The 25,288-nt window shown below is 42.9% G+C and overlaps 1 protein-coding gene across 1 annotated transcript; it reads right to left on the reverse strand.

Annotated features, from left to right (window-relative positions):
* Positions 1-4,473: 4,473 nt before the first annotated feature.
* dus4l (dihydrouridine synthase 4-like (S. cerevisiae)) lies at positions 4,474-25,279 on the reverse strand. Its single transcript, XM_038977626.1, has 14 exons — positions 24,958-25,279; positions 24,717-24,838; positions 24,329-24,569; positions 23,996-24,222; positions 23,191-23,454; positions 22,899-22,902; positions 22,713-22,761; positions 22,051-22,157; positions 6,863-6,963; positions 6,570-6,717; positions 6,149-6,284; positions 5,771-5,873; positions 5,411-5,502; positions 4,474-4,566 (listed from the first exon to the last, which is right to left on the reverse strand). Exons 1-14 carry the CDS (start codon positions 25,041-25,043, stop codon positions 4,531-4,533), a joined length of 1,716 nt encoding a protein of 571 aa, XP_038833554.1. The 5' UTR covers positions 25,044-25,279; the 3' UTR covers positions 4,474-4,530.
* Positions 25,280-25,288: the final 9 nt, after the last annotated feature.

Genomic DNA, 25,288 nt, shown 5'->3' on the forward strand with positions numbered 1-25,288 from the left:
TCAAGTTCCTTGGTGTCCACATCACCAACGAACTATCATGGTCCAAACATACCAAGACAGTCGTGAATAGGGCACGACAAAACCTTTTCCCCCTCAGGAGACTGAAAAGATTTGTCATGGGTCCCCAGATCCTCAAAAGGTTCTACAGTTGCACCATCGAGTGCATCCTGACCGGTTGCATCGCTGCCTGGTATGGCAACTGCTCGGGATTTGACCATAAGGCGTTACAGAGGGTGGTGCGAACGGCCCAATAGAACACTGGGGCCAAGCTTCCTGCCATCCAGGACCTATATAATAGTCGGTGTCAGAGGAAAGCCCATAAAATTGTCAGAGCCTCCAGTCACCCAAGTTATAGACTGTTTTCTCTGCTACCGCACAGCAAGCTCATCAACAGCTTCTACCCCCAAGCCATAAGACTGCTGAACAATTAATAAAATCACCCCCCTCCCTTTTGTACACTGCTGCTACTCGCTGTTTATTATCTATGCATAGTCACTTGACCCCCACCTACATGTACAAATTACCTCAACTAACCTGTACACCCGCCTACTGGCCCGGTACCTCTGCCCCCCTGTATATAGCCTCGTTATTGTTATTCTTATTGTGTTCCTTATTGTGTTATATTTTCTTAACTCTTCTTGAACTGCATTGCTGGTTAAGGGCTTGTAAGTAAGCATTACACGGTAAAGTCTACACCTGTTGTATTTGGCTCATGTGACAAAAAGTTTGATTTGTTTTGGTTTTTATTAGGGTTCAAACTAAGTCCTCAAAATAAGGACTCATGAGTTGTGTTGTACTGTCTTATATAATTTTATTTTAATGATAACATATTCACTTAAGCTCTAACTTGGTGAAGGCCAAAGGACTAAAAATGGATGAATGCAACAACCATGTCTTTGTCACTAACAAATACAGTCATGGGTGGTAACTCTACAATTCACTCGAAAGGCAGGCACTCTGGGAAATATTCAAATAAGTCTTTACACTAAGCAGTGTGTTAATTTAGCACTGAAAATTGTAGACCCGTATAGACAAGGACCAGTGTTAAATGTAACACTCAGTATTGATTTAACACTGGAGAATGTGCTGTGTAAGATCTGATCACAATGCACCTGTTTAAACATTTGGGCACAATCAGAATGAGGACAAAGGACACCTTAGCACCAGGTATAAACGGGGCTACTGTTCATCATGTCTGTGTGACTGTGTTGTGCCACAGGATGCCACTGTTCCAGCTTACCATAGCTGTTCTCTGCCTTTGGTGTGTAGCAGGAGCTTTCTTATTTCAATTCTAATCAAATCCACTAGGAGGCAGTATTGTATACTGGTAGTAAATTAATCTCTGTCTAGAAAGTTACAGTAAAATCACAATGAATTGTGATACATACAATTAACAACGCAAAGATCATTATAGATATCAAATGCACATCCACTGAACCATTACACTGTTTTATAGTTCTACCATCAGTGACTATCCACTGTAGGTGTCATTCATTATGAGAAGTAAAGCAAATTCGCATCATTTATTGGTCAATCTGTCTGTATGTCAATGTGTATAGGTTGTGTAAGTACTTTTGAACGTTTTAGGGCTCTATTCAATCTGTATCGCTGAAGCGTTACGATTGCGGGATAGAGATGTAAAGGCAATTTCCGATTGAGCCCACCTACAGTGCCTAAAGCAAAGTATTAAGACCCCTTGACTTTTTCCACATTTAGTTACGTTACAGCCTTATTCTAAAATAGATTTATTTTATTTTATTCCCCCTCATCGATCTACACACAATACCCCATAATGACAAAGCAAAAACAGGTTTTTAGACATCATAGCAAGTTTATAAAACATAAAAAACTGAAATATCACATTTACATAAGTATTCATACCCTTTACTCAGTACTTTGTTGAAGCACCATTGGCAACGAGTATAGCTTAAAGTCTTCTTGGGTATGACGCTACAGGCTTGGCACACCTGCATTTGGGAAGTTTCTCCCATTGCTTTCTGAAGATCCTCAAGCTCTGTCAGGTTGGATGGGGAGCGTCGCTGCACAGCTATTTTCAGGTCTCTCCGGAGATGTTCGATCGGGTTCAAATCCGGACTCTGGCTGGGCCACTCAATGAAATTCAAAGACTTGTCCCGAAGCCACTCCTGCGTTGTCTTGGCTGTGTGCTTAGGGTCGTTGTCCTGTTGGCAGGTGAACCTTCACGCCAGTCTGAGGTCCTGAGCGCTCTGGAACAGGTTTTCATCAAGGATCTCTCTATACTTTGCTCTGTTCATCTTTCCCTCGATCCTGACTAGTCTCCCAGTCCATGCCACTGAAAAACATCCCCACAGCATGATGCTGCCACCACCATGCTTCAGAGTAGGGATGGTGGCAGGTTTCTTCCAGATGTGGCGCTTGGCATTCAGGCCAAAGAGTTCAATCTTGTTTCTCATGGTCTGAGAGTCCAAGTGGGCTGTCATGTGCCTTTTACTGAGGAGTGGCTTCTGTCTGGCCACTCTACCATAAAAGGCTGATTGGTGGAGTGCTGCAGAGATGGTTGTCCTTCTGGAAGGTTTTCCCATCTTCACAGAGGAACTCTAGAGCTCTGTCAGAGTGACCATCGGGTTCTTGGTCACCTCCCTGACCAAGGCCCTTCTCCCCCGATTGCTCAGTTTGGCCAGACGGCCAGCTCTAGGAAGAATCTTGGTGATTCCAAACTTCTTCCATTTAAGAATGATGGAGGACATTGTGTTCTTGGGGTCCTTCAAAGCTGCAGACATTTTTTGGTACCCTACACCAGATCTGGCCCCGGCACAATCCTGTCTCGGTGCTCTATGGATAATTCCTTCCAACTCATGGCTTGGTTTTTGCTCTGACAACATGGGACCTTATATAGACAGGTGTCTGCTTTTCCAAATCATGTCCAATCAATCGAATTTACCACAGGTGGACTCCAATCAAGTTGTAGAAACATCTCAAGGACGATCAATGGAAACAGGATGGACCTGAGCTCAATTTCGAGTCTCATAGCAAAAGGTCTTAATACTTATGTAAATAAGGTATTTATGTTTTCGCTTTTCCATGCGGTATTGTGTGTCGTTTGCTGAGAAATTGTATGTATTTAATACATTTTAGAATAAGGCTGTAACATAACATGTGGAAAAAGTCAAGGGATCTGAATACTTTCCGAATGCACTGTATGCAACGTTTACCGTGAATGCTGTCTCCGCTGACGTTGGAATACTGCCGTTACATTTTAATCACATTAACGCTGAATTCCTGCAATACAGATTGAATAGAGCCCTTAATGTGCCAAAACCTCACAACAAAAACCTCATGGTCTATTCTCAGGTTATATCAAGTTTGTTCCTAAAGTTGGTGAATAAACACCAACTTTATATCGTACGGGTGAATATTTCAAATAACTGGGATACCAAGGAACATTTTTATTTGAATGACTTTGTTTTGTGAAACAAATCAATTGCATGGCATTTCTCACTCGCATAAAAACAAATCAATGTATATAGTTGTATTTATTCGATTAAACAAAGCAAATATCTTGTAAATGTAATATAAGAGTAAAACATTTTTAATATGGGATAACATGTTGGAAAAATTGTCTGTACATACCAAAAAAAAAAACTTATTTCGCAAGAAAAACAACTGTAATAGTGAAACACACTACTTGGAATGAGAAAATATATCTATAGTTGTCTGAAAGGCACTTATTCAGTCAGGCAAGCTACTGTTCCCTAGTATTGGAATTTAATGTACAGTACTGGGGCCCTATAGGAGATAAGTACTTAGGGGATGGGGGCTAGAGGAAGATTTGTTGGTTGATTATCAATTCCACTCCATGTGCTGACCCAGCCTACCCAACCCAACCCCTGGGCTAGGACAGTCAATACAGGGAGTCAGAGTGAGAAAAGGAAAGATGAATTTCCTCAGACTTTTCCATTTCAGTATCCTTATTACAAAACAGAAAATCATGACCGTGACCCTGTTTAATATTCACAAACCCTCCACATCTAAGAGGAATGAAGAACATTGATATCAGATATTCAACAACAAAAATGACACAATATAGCTTCTGTACCCCTATGAACTCAATGCTAATTTTGTTTTACAAAACACATACAACTCAATCTGTAATATGCATTGCTGCTAAGAAAAAAAAAGAAAGAGATGAATGCAATGGTGGTGCTCTTGCCATGTACAGGAAAAAAACGACAAAGCAAGCCCATTACATCAAAAATATATTCACAGTAGACGACCACTGTAATCTGAAGCGTGTACTGCCACCCATTCTCCAAAAGTCAGCAAATAATAGAAACACTATTCCTAGGCTGGTCTAGTAGCTATTCTATTACAAACGTGCTCAGGTGCTTTTTATCTGATGTTTGACGGCTCCGTGAGGCTTTGGAGGAGTATTTTGGTGACATCATGCACAGTGGTTCAGTATGTCAATGGAAAGTGATAGCGTGCGTGACAGTATTTCTGGTTTCTTGGTACGATCTGTAAACGTTCTGACCGCTGTAGTCATAACCCCGATCAATCATCCTTTTTGTCTCCAATCTCTTGAAGATTCTGGAAAAATAAAGAATATATACAGTATATCTGAAGTGGTGGAGGTAAATGTACAGTAGTAGTACTAAAATCAGAGCTAAAGTAATCTGTCTATATTTGAGCAGGGTAGTAATATACAGCTTTGAACAAGGCAGGGTGAGCAGTAATATCAAATATATACAGTGCCTTCAGAAACTATTCATCCCTCTTGATTTATTTCACATTGTTGTGTTACAGCCTGAATTCAAAATGGATGAAATATTATAATTTTTTCTCTCCCATCTATACACAATACCCCATTAAGACAAAGTGAAAAAAAAAGTTGTTGAATTTTTTGGCACTATTTGTTGAAAATTAAATACAGAAATATCTAATTTACATAAGTATTCACACCCCTGAGTCAATACTTTGTAGAAGCACCTTTGGTAGCGATTACAGCTGAGTGTTTTTATGGGTAAATCTAAGAGTTTTCCACACCTGGATTGAGAAGTATTTTCCCATTATGCTTTTCGAAACTCTTAAAGCTCTGTCAAATTGGTTGTTGATCATTGCTAGACAACTATTTTCAGGTCTTGCCATAGATTTTCAAGTAGATTTAAGCCAAAACTTAAATGGCCACTCAGGAACATTCACTATCACTACCCCTGAACTTATTTAGGCTTGCCATAACAAGGTTGAATAGTTATTGACTCAAGACATTTCAGCAATTTTCAAAAAACATGATTCCACTTTGACATTATGGGGTAGTGTGTGTAGACCATTGGCGAAATGTAACAACATTTGGATGAATTCAAGGGGTGTGAATACTTTCTGAAGGCACTGTAGGCTAAGTGTAGATACTGTATGTGAGCTGGTCTGGGATTACCTGGTGTTCATTCAGCAGTCGGTCGTATTCTTTGGTCAGTCCATAGGATTGTTTCTTCATAGCTTCCATCTCGGATTGGGACTTTTTCAAGGCTAGGGAAAACATTACCCACAAAGCATTCCCATTATCATCCAATTCCCATGCATATCTTCCAATCTATCTACAAGGTGACATGCTATGGGTCAGAGAGCACATTCTCGAACAGAAATTGAAGCCCATGTTTGTTTTATTGTCATTATGGTCCGATTTAATTTGGTTGTTTATTGTATTGCAGTTGTACATTTTCACTTTATTGAAGTATTAGTGGATTTGTGGTTCTATTATTTCGTCTTTGTCACAAAAGTATTGTTTCTTCCTCACCTTCCTCTGAGCCCTTCAGTTCTCCTCTCAGTTTCTCCCCCTCTGATCTCAGCAGCTCGTTTCCCTCCGCTGTGGCCTTGTCCCCCTTCCCATACATCAAAGTCTGAAACAAACACAGGTAAACATTAACAAACATGAGCCACTTACCACACTTCTCAACCATATGCAGTACCAAAATTAGTTTAGTTTCTTTTAGTGTGGATGAACATCTCTGAGTAGGAGTTCTGATATAGCATCAGTTTCACCTTTTAGATCAAAATGAATATGTTTTCATGGACAAGGGGGGTATTATCCTAGATCAGCCTCCTCTTCTTTTTGAGACCCTTTTAAATACGGGCTCAGGAGCAGAAAGGGCAGCGATACTGGGCATGACCTTACCTGCTTCAATAGCTCGTTGTCCTCCATGTATTTCTTGGCAGTTTGGTTGGCACACTCTGCCTTGGTCTGCAGAGAGGCCGTGGTGCCAGACTCCGTCGCCAGCTGGTTGATCAGAGTGATCACCCGCCTCAGCACTCTGTAGGGAAACAACACACATAGATTGTGTTCAATACTTCAGCTGCCACCTGAACTTGTCCTGCTGAACACTTTTTTTGTTTTCCGTTGATAAACATTTTGCTACGGTGTGCACTACTGAAAACGACCAGTGTTATGGTCATTGTAATGAATTAAGAAATCTCTATGACTACGACGATCCATGCACTGGCTGGTTTTCACCAGTATCCATCCCAATGTGATGACGACACAGTGAGGACTCAGTATGTCGATGGGTGAGTGATGGACAGACAGATCCAGGACTTACAGCCAGAGGAAGAGGGTAAATCCAGAGATGTAGAGGTTTCTCTGGGCTCTGAACAGCTTCATGTGGAGGTGGTCAAACATGTTGGGATGCAGATTAGCATCCATGCTGTTTCCCGCGCCCGAATACTTCCTCACCTCACGCAAAGCATCTACAGGAGGGTGTGCAGGTGTGGTACGACATGGTAAGACATTGAGATTGCAAAAGTATTGCATGAGATTGTAAGATCTCTGGTGAGAGATTGTCATTATGATCTGTGAGTAAATTAAACATGACACTTTTTGACATCAGCTTACCGAGGAAGAGGACTATAAGGATTATGATCATGGCGAGGAAGAATTTATTCCAAAACCTGGCCATTTTGTTCCATATTCTCAGCTGGAAGATACACTGCCATCTGCAAAACAGCACAAAAACATCATGTTGAGACTCAGAACACTATAACAGCAAGTCAAGGTCTAATAAAATAGCACTGGATGCAGCTTAGGACTGTCCCCGACTAAAACAAATCCTAGTAGACCGAAAGTCGTCTGTTCTTTTGAACTAATAGATCTGCCTACATTTTAAAACATGTATTTTTTCATATATAGACACATGTGTTTTAATAAATTAATCTAAGATGCTTGTCTGACAATTTAAGTGAACTATTTGATTAAATTAGACACAAATGACTCAAGAGGGAGCAAGAGATCAAGATAACTAGAAGAAAAATAAAACATATTAACCTGACCATCCCCCTCCCACTGGCTTTCTACTCTCCTGAAGTTGCCGTAGGCTGAACCAATTATAGGATACGGAGCTAGAAAGCCTGACCATATTCAGTAGTCCCATTGTATTACAACCGGTCATAGCTTTAGGCTAAGTCCCGGAAGGTAAGCCAGAGCAAGCCAGAGCAGGCTGGAATTTCGTCACTTACTCTTGAATTTGCAGACGTGTTGCTGTGCGTTTTGTTGCCGTGCGTTTTGTTGCCAACCTTACTTTGCTAGGTGACAACTTTACGTTTTTTTCTTTTTACTTTTTAATTACCGTTTATATTTTTAGTTTTTCCATCACAACTTTTTTCCCTCATTCAACTTTTTCACTCCGGACGCTTTATCTGGACATGGTTCGTCAGCACTTTCAACAGCCGAAGCTAAGTAGTAACATTAACATGATGTCTTCTAATTGCAGTCGCTGTACTCATATTATACAGGAGAACGATCACCTTACGGCGAGGATAGCTGTGCTACAAGCCCAGCTTCAGACGCAATCGTTAGGCAAGGGTAATTTCAGTGTAGGAAAGGAAGAAACAGCGTCTGTGCCACCAGTAAGTACAGATACTAACGTTAGTATAAATCCCCCCGCACAGTCCCCGCAGCCGGACAACTTTCTCATGGCTTCTGGAGGGAAATGCTGTAGGAATGCTCAACTGGTGTCGCTCATTCAGCCGACAGAAACTTTCAACCGGTTTTCGGTAACGAGTCGGAGTCTGAGGCCGAGTCTTCTCTTGTCTCTACTCCTCCCGTTACGGGGTCTGAGACGCCGAAGGCTCCCACCATTAGCTCTGACAAATTGAAAACCCTAGTCATTGGCGACTCCATTACCCGCAGTATTAGACTTAAAACGAATCACCCAGCGATCATACACTGTTTACCAGGGGGCAGGGCTACCGACGTTAAGGCTAACCTGAAGATGGTGCTGGCTAAAGCTAAAACTGGCGAGTGTAGAGAGTATAGAGATATTGTTATCCACGTCGGCACCAACGATGTTAGGATGAAAGTCAGAGGTCACCAAGCGCAACATAGCTTCAGCGTGTAAATCAGCTAGAAAGATGTGTCGGCATCGAGTAATTGTCTCTGGCCCCCTCCCAGTTAGGGGGAGTGACGAGCTCTACAGCAGAGTCTCACAACTCAATCGCTGGTTGAAAACTGTTTTCTGCCCCTCCCAAAAGATAGAATTTGTAGATAATTGGCCCTCTTTCTGGGACTCACCCACAAACAGGACCAAGCCTGACCTGCTGAGGAGTGACGGACTCCATCCTAGCTGGAGGGGTGCTCTCATCTTATCTACCAACATAGACAGGGCTCTAACTCCACAATGAAATAGGGTGCAGGCCAGGCAGCAGGCTGTTAGCCAACCTGCCAGCTTAGTGGAGTCTGCCACTAGCATAGTCAGTGTAGTCAGCTCAGCCATCCCCATTGAGACTGTGTCTGTGCCTCGACCTAGGTTGGGCAAAACTAAACATGGCGGTGTTCGCCTTAGCAATCTCATTAGGATAAAGACCTCCTCCATTCCTGCCATTATTGAAAGAGATCGTGATACCTCACATCTCAAAATAGGGTTACTTAATGTTAGATCCCTCACTTCAAAGGCAGTTATAGTCAATGAACTAATCACTGATCACAATCTTGATGTGATTGGCCTGACTGAAACATGGCTTAAGCCTGATGAATTTACTGTGTTAAATGAGGCCTCACCTCCTGGTTACACTAGTGACCATATCCCCCGTGCATCCCGCAAAGGCGGAGGTGTTGCTAACATTTACGATAGCAAATTTCAATTTACAAAAAAGAAAATGGCGTTTTCGTCTTTTGAGCTTCTAGTCATGAAATCTATGCAGCCTACTCAATCACTTTTTATAGCTACTGTTTACAGGCCTCCTGGGCCATATACAGCGTTCCTCTCTGAGTTCCCTGAATTCCTATCGGACCTTGTAGTCATAGCAGATAATATTCAAATTTTTGGTGATTTTAATATTCATATGGAAAAGTCCACAAACCCACTCCAAAAGGCTTTCGGAGCCATCATCGACTCAGTGGGTTTTGGCCAACATGTCTCTGGACCTACTCACTGCCACAGTCATACTCTGGACCTAGTTTTGTCACATGGAATAAATGTTGTAGATCTTAATGTTTTTCCTCATAATCCTGGACTATCGGACCACCATTTTATTACGTTTGAAATCGCAACAAATAATCTGCTCAGACTCCAACCAAGGAGCATCAAAAGTCGTGCTATAAATTCTCAGACAACACAAAAATTCCTTGATGCCCTTCCAGACTCCTTCTGCCTACCCAAGGACGTCAGAGGACAAAAATCAGTTAACCACCTAACTGAGGAACTCAATTTAACCTTGCGCAATACCCTAGATGCAGTTGCACCCCTAAAAACGAAAAACATTTGTCATAAGAAACTAGCTCCCTGGTATACAGAAAATACCCGAGCTCTGAAGCAAGCTTCCAGAAAATTGGAACGGAAATGGCGCCACACCAAACTGGAAGTCTTCCGACTAGCTTGGAAAGACAGTACCGTGCAGTATCGAAGAGCCCTCACTGCTGCTCGATCATCCTACTTTCCAACTTAATTGAGGAAAATAAGAACAATCCAAAATTTCTTTTTGATACTGTTGCAAAGCTAACTAAAAAGCAACATTCCCCAAGAGAGGATGGCTTTCACTTCAGCAGTAATAAATTCATGAACTTCTTTGAGGAAAAGATCATGATCATTAGAAAGCAAATTACGGACTCCTCTTTAAATCTGCGTATTCCTCCAGGGCTTAGCTGTCCTGGATCTGCACAGCTCTGCCAGGGCCTGGGATCGGGAGAGACACTTAAGTGTTTTAGTACTATATCTCTTGACACAATGATGAAAATAATCATGGCCTCTAAACCTTCAAGCTGCATACTGGATCCTATTCCTACTAAACTACTGAAAGAGCTGCTTCCTGTGCTTGGCCCTCCTATGTTGAACATAATAAATGGCTCTCTATCCACCGGATGTGTACCAAACTCACTAAAAGTGGCAGTAATAAAGCCTCTCTTGAAAAAGCCAAACCTTGACCCGGAAAATATAAAAAACTATCGGCCTATATCGAATCTTCCATTCCTCTCAAATTTTTTTGAAAAAGCTGTTGCGCAGCAACTCACTGCCTTCCTGAAGACAAACAATGTATACGAAATGCTTCAGTCTGGTTTTAGACCCCATCATAGCACTGAGACTGCACTTGTGAAGGTGGTAAATTACCTTTTAATGGCGTCAGACCGAGGCTCTGCATCTGTCCTCGTGCTACTAGACCTTAGTGCTGCCTTTGACACCATCGATCACCACATTCTTTTGGAGAGACTGGAAACCCAAATTGGTCTACACGGACAAGTTCTGGCCTGGTTTAGATCTTATCTGTCGGAAAGATATCAGTTTGTCTCTGTGAATGGTTTGTCCTCTGACAAATCAACTGTACATTTCGGTGTTCCTCAAGGTTCCGTTTTAGGACCACTATTGTTTTCACTATATATTTTACCTCTTGGGGATGTTATTCGAAAACATAATGTTAACTTTCACTGCTATGCGGATGACACACAGCTGTACATTTCAATGAAACATGGTGAAGCCCCAAAATTGCCCTCGCTAGAAGCCTGTGTTTCAGACATAAGGAAGTGGATGGCTGAAAACGTTCTACTTTTAAACTCGGACAAAACAGAGATGCTTGTTCTAGGTCCCAAGAAACAAAGAGATCTTCTGTTAAATCTGACAATTAATCTTGATGGTTGTAAAGTCGTCTCAAATAAAACTGTGAAGGACCTCGGCGTTACTCTTGACCCTGATCTCTCTTTTGACGAACATATCAAGACTGTTTCAAGGACAGCTTTTTTCCATCTACGTAACATTGCAAAAATCAGAAATTTTCTGTCCAAAAATGATGCAGAAAAATTTATCCATGCATTTGTTACTTCTAGGCTAGACTACTGCAATGCTCTACTTTCCGGCTACCCGGATAAAGCACTAAATAAACTTCAGTTAGTGCTAAATACGGCTGCTAGAATCCTGACTAGAACCAAGAAATTTGATCATATTACTCCAGTGCTAGCTTCCCTACACTGGCTTCCTGTTAAGGCAAGGGCTGATTTCAAGGTTTTACTCTTAACCTATAAAGCGTTACATGGGCTTGCTCCTACCTATCTTTCCAAGTTGGTCCTGCCGTACATACCTACACATACGCTACGGTCACAAGACGCAGGCCTCCTAATTGTCCCTAGAATTTCTAAGCAAACAGCTGGAGGCAGGGCTTTCTCCTATAGATCTCCATTTTTATGGAATGGTCTGCCTACCCATGTGAGAGACGCAGACTCGGTCTCAACCTTTAAGTCTTTACTGAAGACTTATCTCTTCAGTTGGTCATATGATTGAGTGTAGTCTGGCCCAGGAGTGTGAAGGTGAACGGAAAGGCTCTGGAGCAACGAACCGCCCTTGCTGTCTCTGCCTGGCCGGTTCCCCTCCACTGGGATTCTCTACCTCTAACACTATTACAGGGGCTGAGTCACTGGCTTACTGGTGCTCTTTCATGCCGTCCCTAGGAGGGGTGCGTCACTTGAGTGGGTTGAGTTACTGACGTGATCTTCCTGTCTGGGTTGGCGCCCCCCCTTGGTTTGTGCTGTGGTGGAGATCTTTTGGGCTATACTCGGCCTTGTCTCAGGATTGTAAGTTGGTGGCTGAAGATATCCCTCTAGTGGTGCGGGGGCTGTGCTTTGGCAAAGTGGGTGGGGTTATATCCTTCCTGTTTGGCCCTGTCCGGGGGTATCATCGAATGGGGCCACAGTGTCTCCTGACCCCTCCTGTCTCAGCCTCCAGTATTTATGCTGCAGTAGTTTGTGTCGGGGGGCTAGGGCCAGTTGGTTATATCTGGAGTACTTCTCCTGTCTTATCCAGTGTCCTGTGTGAATTTAAGTATGCTCTCTCTAATTCTCTCCTTCTCTCTTTCTTTCTCTCTCTCGGAGGACCTGAGCCCTAGGACCATACGTCAGGACTACTGGGCATGATGACTCCTTGCTGTCCCCAGTCCACCTGGCCTTGCTGCTGTTCCAGTTTCAACTGTTCTGCCTGCAGTTATGGAACCCCTACCTGTCCCAGACCTGCTGTTTTAAACTCTTAATGATCGGCTATGAAAAGCCAACTGACATTTATTCCTGATTATTATTTGACCATGCTTGTCATTTATGAACATTTTGAACATCTTGGCTCTCTCTAATTCTCTTCTTCTCTCTTTCTTTCTCTCTCTCGGAGGAACTGAGCCTTAGGACCATACGTCAGGACTACCGGGCATGATGACTCCTTGCTGTCCCCAGTCCACCTGGCCTTGCTGCTGTCCCAGTTTCAACTGTTCTGCCTGCGGTTATGGAACCCCTACCTGTCCCAGACCTGCTGTTTTCAACTCTTAATTATCGGCTATGAAAAGCCAACTGACATTTATTCCTGATTATTATTTGACCATGCTTGTCATTTATGAACATTTTGAACATCTTGGCCATGTTCTGTTATAATCTCCACCCGGCACAGCCAGAAGAGGACTGGCCACCCCTCATAGCCTGGTTCCTCTCTAGGTTTCTTCCTAGGTTTTGGCCTTTCTAGGGAGTTTTTTCTAGCCACCGTGCTTCTACACCTGCATTGCTTGCTGTTTGGGGTTTTAGGCTGGGTTTCTGTACAGCACTTCGAGATATTAGCTGATGTACGAAGGGCTATATAAAATAAACTTGATTGATTGATTGGTACCTGCAGAGGGTAAGTTCTAGGGGCTAGATCCCGAGTGGGGTTGGTTCCCTACTAGACCCGTAAAGGGGGAGTGAAAGTCCCAGCCGTGGTGACCGTAAGGCCATAGAGTGTGTATGGATAAATTGTTATGCTTGTGTACTAATTATAATCGATGGTGGTCTTTATAAATGTAGTGTTATTAACAAAAAAATTCACTTGAATATCTTTAGTAGTCTGACTTATACTTTATTTCTCAAGAAAAGCTAAATGTTTATTTTTTGGTTCTATTTTTTAACATTCTCTCTCTCGCATTCATAGGTTCCTTTAAGGATAGGTCCCGAGATCCATGAATGACATTATGGTGTTGGGTAGGTTCCATAAGGATAGGTCCCGAGATCCATGAATGACATTATGGTGTTGGGTAGGTTCCATAAGGATAGGTCCCGAGATCCATGAATGACATTATGGTGTAGGGTAGGTTCCATAAGGATAGGTCCCGAGATCCATGAATGACATTATGGTGTAGGGTAGGTTCCATAAGGATAGGTCCCGAGATCCATGAATGACATTATGGTGTTGGGTAGGTTCCATAAGGATAGGTCCCGAGATCCATGAATGACATTATGGTGTAGGGTAGGTTCCATAAGGATAGGTCCCGAGATCCATGAATGACATTATGGTGTAGGGTAGGTTCCATAAGGATAGGTCCCGAGATCCATGAATGACATTATGGTGTTGGGTAGGTTCCATAAGGATAGGTCCCGAGATCCATGAATGACATTATGGTGTAGGGTAGGTTCCATAAGGATAGGTCCCGAGATCCATGAATGACATTATGGTGTAGGGTAGGTTCCATAAGGATAGGTCCCGAGATCCATGAATTACATTATGGTGTAGGGTAGGTTCCATAAGGATAGGTCCCGAGATCCATGAATGACATTATGGTGTAGGGTAGGTTCCATAAGGATAGGTCCCGAGATCCATGAATGACATTATGGTGTTGGGTAGGTTCCATAAGGATAGGTCCCGAGATCCATGAATGACATTATGGTGTAGGGTAGGTTCCATAAGGATAGGTCCCGAGATCCATGAATGACATTATGGTGTAGGGTAGGTTCCATAAGGATAGGTCCCGAGATCCATGAATTACATTATGGTGTAGGGTAGGTTCCATAAGGATAGGTCCCGAGATCCATGAATGACATTATGGTGTAGGGTAGGTTCCATAAGGATAGGTCCCGAGATCCAGGAGTGACATTACAGTGTTGGGTAAGTTCTGTATAGGATAGGTCCCTAGTGGGGGTATTCCCCTGTGAGATCTGTAAGGGGGACGAAAGTGCCAGCCGCAGTGGCAGTGAGGCAGTAGAGTGTATGTGGATAGTGATAAAAGGTTGCCTGTAACTTCTGGAGGAGAACCTCATCCATGGTTAGAATAATTAAAAAATATATATTCAAATGATGTTTGAACATGATTCGAGTGTATTAGCAGTAGCAATAAGGAGAGAGGTTGGTTAATACTCTATTGGGGCAGGGAACAGTGACAGATTATGTGGAACTAGGAAGACAACTGCGAATAATTTTGGTAATGTGTGTTGTCAACAACAGTGATATGAGGCGTAACACTGGAATAAGACATTAGGTCACCGTATTCTCCAGTTATACATTTGCAGACGCTATAGTATAGGTTCTAATACAAGGTATTAATACAGTCACAGTGAAAGTCAAAAACAGTGGTTTCAATGACCAAGGTAAGACAAAGAAACAGGGAGGGAAACGTTGCGAAAAAAACATCAAAGTGTAGAGGCGATAGATTCCTGTTTTAGATGTGGGGCCGTTGGTCGTTGGAAGAATAAGTGTAGTGTGGTAATGGAGCATACTGAACCGGCTGCATTCAGAGGGAATGCTGCGATTAGAGCGTCTGCATTTTTTTTAAACAAAAGAACAAGCAGCGAACATTCTTGAAAGGAGCGGGGCAGGAAACTCTCACAAAACAGGTGCAGGGCCTTGGTTCGATCGATAGTGGTTCATAGATATGGCAGTTCCTATGTGAAGGGAGACGTTGGAGGCCACGTCTCACACAACTTTCTAATAGATGCCTGGGATCAAATATCGCTGATTCCTTACAATGAGAAATATGCTACATTTACTACAGGGAAAAGTGTAACATTTAGCAAGGTAACAGGGGGCAGCATCGAAAGCGATACGATTACTACCTGTCTTTAAACATAAGAGCCAGTAACAAGACCCGGATAATTTTACATTGAGGAAGTGGAGCCGATTTTGGGGTCAGATAATCCTTGCGAGAATTACAGACAATGTCTAAAAAAGGAATAATGAAATAGATTTATAGAATGGACGAAAGGGAGGAGGGGTCACGAGAAATTAGAGTTGGGGTTACCAAACCTAAAATGAACTTTTAAATGTTTGTTCATGTGGTGCGGTGGTTATGGAAAATCATGGGGAAAAGAGAGACCAGTCATATATGGGAGTAAATGGTTAGACTCAGTGGCCAGATAAAAGTCACTGTGTCTATGGGTAGTACATGCTAAATAAAGGGTACATAAACGTTGGGGTGGATTAAAACAAACGCTTAATGATTGGAGGGAGGACAGTGGACTTTGTAATTAAAACTTTTGGGTTGCTGATTAAGATGTAGCATAGGGAATGCTAAAGTGATGTACACTCTCTCCTCCAGGAGAGGAGGGGGTGTCATTATCTCTCTCTTTGGAATGTTCCCAAAACTGTGGTCTTGGGAGAGCAGTTAGTGAAATTCTGCAGTTTTATAAGTATAAAGGCATCTGGATTAGGCCGTAAAGGGAGCTTCCAGATAAGGAATGCCTGAACATTTGTGTGTTTTTGTCCTATGGTTTACCACACGCACGCACACCAGTTATGAATAATTGTTATTGGTGTTAATTCCAAATGCAATTCCATTCCATTTGATTTATTGTGTGGGGTATTTTCAATTTGGTTTTAAACTGGGCACGCAGAATTATGGACATGTTTGAGATGTTTTAAATGGATGGCCATTACCATAAAGGCCTGATTGGTGCGATGCTGCAGAGATGGTTGTCCTTCTGGAAGTTTCTCCCATCTCCACAAAGGAACTATAGAGCTCTGTCAGAGTGACCATCGGGTTCTTGGTCACCTCACTGACCACGGCCCCTCTCACCCGATTGCTCAGTTTGGGCGGGCGGTCACCTCTAGGAAGAGTATAGGTGGTTCCAAACGTCTTCCATTTAAGAATGGAGGAGGCCACTGTGTTCTTGGAACCTTCAATACTGCAGAATTTTTTTGGTCCCCTTCCCCAGAACTGTGCATCAACACAATCTGGTCTCGGAGCTCTACGGACAATTCCTTCGACTTCATGGCTTGGTTTTTGCTCTGACAGGCACTGTCAACAGTGGGACCTTATATAGACTGGTGTGTGAATTTACCACAGGTAGAGTCCAATCAAGTTGTAGAAACATCTCGAGGATGATCATTGGAAACAGAATGCACCTGCGCTCAATTTCGAGTCTCATAGCAAAGGGTCTGAAAACTTATGTAAATAAGGTATGTTTTTTTCATTTTGATTACATTTTCAAAAATGTCTAAAAACTAGTTTTTGCTTTGTCATTATGGGGTATTGGGTGTAGATTGCTGATGATTTTTATTTTATTTAATACATTTTAGAATAAGACTGTAACGTAACAAAATGTGGAAAGAGTCAAGGGATCAGAATGCATGCACGCACACACATATAAACTCAGCAAAAAAACAAACGTCCCTTTTTCAGGACCCTGTCTTTCAAAGTAAAAATCCAAATAACTTCACAGATCTTCATTGTAAAGGGTTTAAACACCGTTTCCCATGCTTGTTCAATGAACCATAAACAATTAATGAACATTAGGTCACTAAAGAGGCCTTTCTACTGACTGTGAAAAACATAAAAAGAAAGGGTCAGGGTCCCTGCTCATTTGCGTGAACGTGCCTTAGTCATGCTGCAAGGAGGCATGAGGACTGCAGATGTGGCCAGGGCAATAAATTGCAATGTCTGTACTTCGAGACGCCTAAGACAGCGCTACAGGAAGACAGGACGGCCAGCTGATCGTCCTCGCAGTGGCAGACCATGTGTAATAACACCTGCACAGGATCGGTACAGCCGAACATCACACCTGCGGGACAGGTACAGGATGGCAACAACAACTGCCCGAGTTACACCAGGAATGCACAATCCCTCCATCAGTGCTCCGACTGTCCGCAATAGGCTGAGAGAGGCTGGACTGAGGCCTTGTAGGCCTGTTGTAAGGCAGGTCCTCACCAGACATCATCGGCAACAACGTCGCCTATGGGCACAAACCCACCGTCACTGGACCAGACAGGACTGGCAAAAAGTGCTCTTCACTGACGAGTCGCGGTTTTGTCTCACCAGAGCTGATGGTCGGATTCGCGTTTATCGTTGAAGGAATGAGCGTTAAACCGAGGCCTGTACTCGAGCGGGATCGATTTGGAGGTGGAGGGTCCGTCATGGTATGGGGCGGTGTGTCACAGCATCATCGGACTGAGCTTGTTGTCATTGCAGGCAATCTCAACGCTGTGCGTTACAGGGAAGACATTCTCTTCCCTCATTTGGTACCCTTCCTGCAGGCTCATCCTGACATGACCCTCCAGCAGGACAATGCCACCAGCCATACTGCTCGTTCTGTGCGTGATTTCCTGCAAGACAGCCCGGATCTCAATCCCATTGAGCACGTCTGGGACCTGTTGGATTGGAGGGTGAGGGCTAGGGCTATTCCCCCCCCCCCAGAAATGTCCGGGAACTTGCAGGTGCCTTGGTGGAAGAGCGGGGTAACATCTCACAGCAAGAACTGGCAAATCTGATGCAGTCCATGAGGAGGAGATGCACTGTAGTACTTAATGCAGCTGGTGGCCACAGTGAGATACTGTTACTTTTGATTTTGACCCCCCGTTTGTTCAGGGACACATTACTCCATTTCTGTTAGTCATGTCTGTGGAACTTGTTCAGTTCATGTCTCAGTTGTTGAATCTTGTTATGTCCATACAAATATTTACAGGTTACGTTAGCTGAAAATAAACGCAGTTGACAGTGAGAGGACGTTTATTTTTTTGCTGAGTTTACATATATATATTATGTTTACACAGTCCATTCGGAAAGTATTTCAGACCCCTTCCCTTTTTACACATTACAGTGTCATGACTCCTGTGAGGATCCGAAGGATCAGGTTACAGTGGGTCCTCTACAGAGGGGGAGAGGGGTGAAGTTGGCCGTTTTATGATGGTCGTAAATACCTTACAGAAACTTTCTCTTCCTAGTCATGCAATATTGAGGGAAAGAGGGATACTGTGGAACAAAGGGAGTCCTCCCGCCAAAAACTCCAACATCAACAGATTGGGGAATTAAACAATATGTATCTTTGTCCAAACAGTTGGAATGATCAGTGGGCACTTAAATAACAATTATGTGAGATCAGTTGTGTTTTGGGATCCCATGAAGGACAGTATAACAACATAACTGTGTCTCTGAATGTGTATATTTCCCAGTGATCAGGGTCACACCCAAATGTTGGGAAACTGATATGATTAAATATGAAACTATTTGTGAGAAGATGTAAATAGCACTCGTGACAAAATGTACATTTAGTCAAGAAAACACAGGGACGGGAGTCCCCATGTTGAAATGGCTTCTACTCTATAGACCAGAGAGTATGGAGCTGGTTAAGAAAACTACAAGACTACACATTCACAGTCTGCAGCTGTATATGTAAAATAGTCTAGTAAACTCGACCGAAGACAAGACAACACTTCCATATCGAACGACTGATTGGTACTCTGAAAGATCCATTCTGGAGAACATTTCCCTATCAACAACCATTGGTACATCTGACGTATCCATTATAACAGAGCTACAACTACGAAATACTGATCTCTGGTGGACAAACCAGAGACTTTCTGTCGACTGACTCTCCAGCAGATGGACCAGCGATTTCAACAGAGAAACAACAAGACATACAGTCGTAAATATATAAATTGCACTTCCTTTCGAAAGAGCGGGTGTTCATGTGCAAAGTATTAGCATTTCAATGAGCCTAGTTATCAGCTGTGTTTACAATAGTGAAGTCCTATGTCTTTTGTCCCGCTCTTTCTTACATGCCCTCCCCTTTAATTTTGTGTAACAAGCCGTCATATCGGTTTAGTCCACTAGGGACTTCTCAGTGCATTATGTAGGACTCAATGTGTAACCTATCCTGTGTGTGTGTTTATGTAATTCTGTGTGATTATTTAGTTAGTTGCTAAATAAATTACGCCAATTTGTATATCGCTGACTCATCATTTATGCTAGGGTTCGTGCAGATATCCAAGAGTTTGCATCATTTAGAATATGACTGAGGTAATAATACATTAATAAGTGACTGTAATCGATAAGATAAGAAAATATCTGAAGAGAGTTAAATTCGGGAAATAGTAACTCTTTAAACAACATTTTCCGTGGTGCCCCGACTTCCTAGTTAATTAATCTTTACATGATTAGTTTAATCACGTAATAATTACACAGAGAATTTATTTGATAATATAACAGTCTTCACTTTAATGATAGTCCAAAGACAAAACAACAGCCTTATTCTAAAATGGATTAAATACCCCCCCATAAATCTATACACAATACCCTAAAAAACGAAGCGAAAACAGGTTTAGGTCTTTTTGCAAATATATAAAAAATAAAAAACAGAAATACCACATTTACATAAAGTATTTAGTGCCCGACCTCACTAATGCTCTTGTGGTTGAATGGAAGCAAGTCCCCGCAGCAATGTTCCAAAATCTAGTGGAAAGCCTTCCCAGAAGAGTGGAGGCTGTTATAGCAGCAAAGGGGGGACCAACTCCATATTAATGCCCATGATTTTGGAATGAGATGTTCGACGAGCAGATGTCCACATACTTACATACTTTTGGTGATGTAATGCATGCGCAGTTGAAACTTGGCCATAGAATCAAATAAAATTATATTTGTCACAAGCGCTAAACATAAAAAGGTGTAGGTAGACCTTACTGTGAAATGCTTACTTATGAGCCCTTAACCAACAATGCAGAGTTTTAAAAAGGTAAGACATTTGCTAAATAAACTAAAGGAAAAAAGTAACAAAATAACAATAACAAGGCTATATACAAGAGGTACTGGTACCGAGTCAATGTGCAGGGGTTCAGGTTAGTTGAGGTAATTCAAGTAATTTGTTCACGTTGCTAGGGGTAAAGTGACTATGCATAGATAATAAACAGAGAGTAGCAGCAGCGTATGTGAAGAGTGTGAATGTATGTGTGTGACGTCAATATGCATGCATGTGTGTGTGTGTGTGTGTGTGTGTGTGTTGGAGTGCCAGTGTAGTATGTGTGAGTGAGTGGTTAGTGTACATTGAGCCTGTGCAAGAGAGTCACAGCAAAAGTTAAGAACAAATAAGAATAAAATAAGGGGGTCAATGCAAATAGTCCAGGTAGCCATTTGATTAACTGTTCAGTAGTCTTATGTCTTGGGGGTAGAAGCTTTTAAGGAGCCTTTTGGTCCCAGACATGGCGCTCCGGTACCGCTTGCCATGCGGTAGCAGAGAGAGCAGTATTTGACTTGGGTGGATTGAGTTTTTGACCACTTTTAGGGCCTTCCTCTGACACCACCTGGTATAGAGGTCCTGGATGGCAGGAAGCTTGGCCCCAGTGAAGTACTGTGCTGTCCGCACCACCCTTTGTAGCGCCTTGCGGTCAGATGCAAAGCAGTTGCCATACCAAGTGGTGATGCAACCAGTCAGGATGCTCTCGATGGTTCAGTTGTAGAACTTTTTGAGAATTTGCGGTCCCATGCCAAATCTTTTCAGCCTCCTGAGGGGGAAGAGCCGTTGTCGTACCTGCTTCATGACTGTGTTGGTGTGTTTGGACCATGATAGGTTCTTAGTGATGTAGACACCAAGGAACTTGAAGCTCTCGACCCGCTCCATACAGCGCTGTCGATGTGAATGGGGGTGTGCTTGGCCCTCATTTTCCTGTAGTCCACGATCATCTCCTTTGTCTTGCTCACCTTGAGGGATAGGTCGTTGTCCTGGCACCACACTGCCATGTCTCTGACCCCATCCCTATAGGCGGTCTCATTGCTGTTGGTGATCAGGCCTACCACCGCCGTGTCGTCTGCAAACTTAATGATGGTGTTGAGTCATGCATTGCCACGCAGTTGTGGGTGAACAGGGAGTACAGGAGAGGACTAGGCACACACCCCTGAGGGGCCCCCGTGTTGAGGGTCAGCGTGATATGTTGTTGCCTACCCTCACCAGCTGGGGGCAGCCCATCAGGAAGTCCAGGATCCAGTTGCAGAAGGAGGTGTTCAGTCCCAGAGTCCTTAGCTTAGTGATGAGCTTGGAGGGCACTATGGTATTGAACGCTAAGCTGTAGTCAATGAATAGCATTCTCATGTAGGTGTCCCTTTTGTCCAGGTGAGAAAGGGCAGTGTTGAATGCAATAGAGATTGCGTCAACTGTGGATCTGTTGGGGCGGGATGCGAATTGGAGTGGGTCCAGGGTTTCTGGGATGATGGTGTTCATGTGAGACATGACCAGCCTTTCAAAGCTTTTCATGGCTACAGATGTGAGTGCAAGGGGCGGAAGTCATTTAGGCAGGTTACCTTGGCGTTCATTGGCACAGGGACTATGGTGGTCTGCTTGAAACGTGGGTATTACAAACTGGGTCTGGGAGATGTTGAAAATGTGAATGTAGACACTTGCCATCTGGTCGGCACATGCTCTGAGTACGCGTCCTGGTAATTCGTCAATGACAACAACAAACAATTTATATTTAACGTCTGTAAATGACGTCTAACTTTCATTCAGAACTGAAAACTAACCTGACCTCAATGTCTGGAAAATACACATTTTAGACATGATTTCAACTTAATTTTGCTTACTGGCTTGTTGCAGTATCAGGACTGGCTAGGGCTCATTCCTACCTGGTGGCTGAGATGAAGGGTAGACAGAGGATGAGTAGTACACCTATTTCCACATAGAGGAAGAGGGCAACTGCAGTCCATTGCAACGTCATCTCTAACAATACAGTCTGTAAAAGATTAAACATTTTAAGCAACAGAGGTCCTTTTCACAGTCTGGCAGTAGGTTATTTTTGCCAGAATGGAAACGGACTGGTTTAATTGTTGATGTCAACAACAGGAAAATCCAACTGGCTAGCTAGCTTGCTATCTGCTTTCCTATGGATATATTTCAGCTAACTGTGAAACCACCAATGCAAATGTATTGAGAACAGTGCTGTTCCTGTTTCAGTGATAAGCCTCTTATCCTAGCTAGATACGTAACGTTACAAAGTTCACATGCTTGGCAAATAACAGCCAGTAGTACTAAATGTATGCTGTTTCATTCAGTGTGTAACATACGTCCTTATATCATAGAAATAGTAGCTAGCTATATATTGCTAAAGACTTTGCCTCATGCAGTGACATCAGCCAGGTACTATAGCTGGCAATATTTTTTACGGCAGGACACGATAGCTATCTAGCTAACTGGTTCTAGCTAACGTTAGCACTTTTGTGAAATACACAGTTACTACACATATGATCAAGTTCAATATCGTAATAATTATGCAAAGTATGCAACTTACTCTGCGGCACACGGACAAAGAAACCGGAGGTTGAAAAGAGAAAAGCAAACTTTGGAGACAGTTGTTTCACTCCTCCTTTTTCGTCTCATTGGAATGCCGTCATACATAACGTTTTACAGTAGCTGTTCGTTTACGGTTTAATCCTCTACTGAGAACCAATAAGGTTCTGCCATATATTGTTAATACCATACTGTACACATCATGGAAATTACAAATATGTTGAAATTAGGTGTAATGTGTATGGTTTTGTTTGTACCTTTTGACATTTTCTGACTGGACATGTTGAAGTGAATCTGATGTAACCCTTGTTTTTTTTTATTGCAGGTAGAGGGTCACGTGATCGCACACTGCACTCCTTAACTATCAGAATGAGATAAAAAATTAAAAGGTAATATAGTAAATAAAAGCTTTTATTCCATTGGAAATATGATTAATAACATGCACAATAAATTATACCCAGCCAGTGTTTATGATAGGCCTACGGTCTGTGTGTCTGGGGATCCATATGTGTTGTGGAGGTAGTCTATGACAGCAGCGGTGCTATGCAGGGAGTTGAACACCTTCCTCTCAGGCTGGGAGCTGACCCTCTCCAGCATGTAGATGAGGTGCTGGTGGAAGCAGGTGAAGGGGGTCCCCTGGTTCGTGGCGAGGTCCACCCAGTCCCACACACACTCAAGAGGGGTCTCATTGTAGCCAGCGAACATGGCCGGGTTGGACAAAAGCCCCCGGGCTGCCATCACACCTACAGGACAGGGCACGTGGGGTGGGAAGTGTCTTGAGTGAGCCATTTAACAATAAAGATCCTGTATTGATATATTCTATCTTTCTCAAATTATTTCTGTGAATGGAACCTCTAGCTACCCATTTACATACTTACAATGAATATATATTAAGATGACACAATAAACAGATAATGATTTCCCTGGAGGGAATGAGAGGTTACAGAATAAATGCAGATGAAAAGAAGATAAAGTGTTTATGATAACGAGTAAACAGTGGGCTATGCAGTTCTATGAAAATGAACCATGATAGTGGCTCCCCCCCAGAAACCCCCCATGTTGTGGTTTATTTTCATAGAATTGCCCAGCTTGTCATTGTGGATCACTTTGGCCTATATAAGCTATTTCAAGAGTGTCTTTTCCATGGAAATAACTACACGTGTAGTTCCTAATGGTCTGTCTCATATGACACCCTATTGACATACAGAGTGCACTATTTTTGACCAAGTAGTGCACAATATTGTGAATAAAGAATCAATTGCGATTTGCACAAATTGAACTGACCATCGACTCCAGTGAGCTGGTGAGTGGTCTCAACATCTCGGAGGGTCTTTATGTCTCCGTTGGCGATGACAGGGACTGACAGGCTGTCCTTGATGGTCTTGATAGCATCAAAGTGGACCGGCTGGTGGCGCTCCTCTGCGGTCCGACCATGGACCGTTATCCAGGACACCCCTGCCGCCTCTGCCTTCTGACACAGGTCCACTGTACGCCGCAGGTCCTTGTGAATTCTGTGAAAAGAGAGGAAACAACAACTACAAAAGGAACTTCGGACGACACTTAGGTCATTTGCAAAAAAAGTGGAACAATTATATTTGGTGATATGATCACTCTTACCGTATTTTGATGGAGGCTGTGTAGTTAGGATTGTCCACTTGGTTCCTGACATGTCGAACCATGTCTTTGACCAGCTCAGGCTTGTTGATAAGGCATGCCCCGTAGCCTTCCGACATGGCCCACCGCTGGGGACAGCCACAGTTGAGGTCCACTCCATCAGAGAAGGGTGCGACCACACAGGCTGCATCAGCCAGGGTCTGGGCATCACTGGCAGCAAACTGCACGATCAGAGGACGGTCAGCTGATGGGAGAGACAGAGAGCAATAAAGTTGGATTTAATTGACAACAAATTGACAGTCTCCACACATCAATGACAGCAGACACCAAGTCCCTATAGTTTGAGAGGCATCTAATATTTCCTTGAAGAAAAAAAGTGATCTCATATTACCTTCATTAGTTGTAAATTCACTGTCTCTGGCTTTGACAGAACGCATAAAGTCAGGCGCAACTATCATTGGAGTGAAGCAAATGTCACAGTCAAATTTCCTCACCAGTGACCTGAATGCCAACCTGGAAAAGTTGAAAATAAACGATGAGTTATAGCTGTTGCTCAACCTAATTCAGCTATCTGCACAAAACCCAACTGCTGAACAAGTCATTGAAAATGTACGAAGATCAGATAATCTTACTTTGAATACCGGACCATAGGAGCACAGATTTTCAGAACTTTCCCTTCCTCAAACATGTCCATCATGTTGGTGGTCGTCATTTTCATAGACCGTACAGTATGTTTTTAATCACTGAAGTGAGCTAGCCAGTTAGCTAGCTAGCTAGATTGGCATGGTAATGCTTTTCTGTCCACAGTCGAAACTGTTTGTTGCATGCAGTTTATGACCTATTCTAACGTTGATGTGACTAGATAACGTTCATATTTAATGTAATTAAGCTAGCTAGTTAGCTAAAGATGACAAACACCCGAATGCAAACAAAACACGCGGTATGTTAGTGGGCGTGTCCTCT

Source organism: Salvelinus namaycush, chromosome 38 (genome assembly GCF_016432855.1).
Source record: "Salvelinus namaycush isolate Seneca chromosome 38, SaNama_1.0, whole genome shotgun sequence".
Lineage (NCBI taxonomy): Eukaryota > Metazoa > Chordata > Actinopteri > Salmoniformes > Salmonidae > Salvelinus > Salvelinus namaycush.

Excerpts from the sequence above, each read along its gene's own strand:
- dus4l (XM_038977626.1), bottom strand. The coding sequence starts at position 25,043 with ATGAAAATGACGACCACCAACATGATGGACATGTTTGAGGAAGGGAAA. Across the intron at positions 24,570-24,716 it reads TGAATTTACAACTAATGAAG|CTGACCGTCCTCTGATCGTG; the intron begins GTAATATGAGAT and ends CTCTCCCATCAG. Across the intron at positions 22,158-22,712 it reads CTTTGTCCGTGTGCCGCAGA|ACTGTATTGTTAGAGATGAC; the intron begins GTAAGTTGCATA and ends AATCTTTTACAG.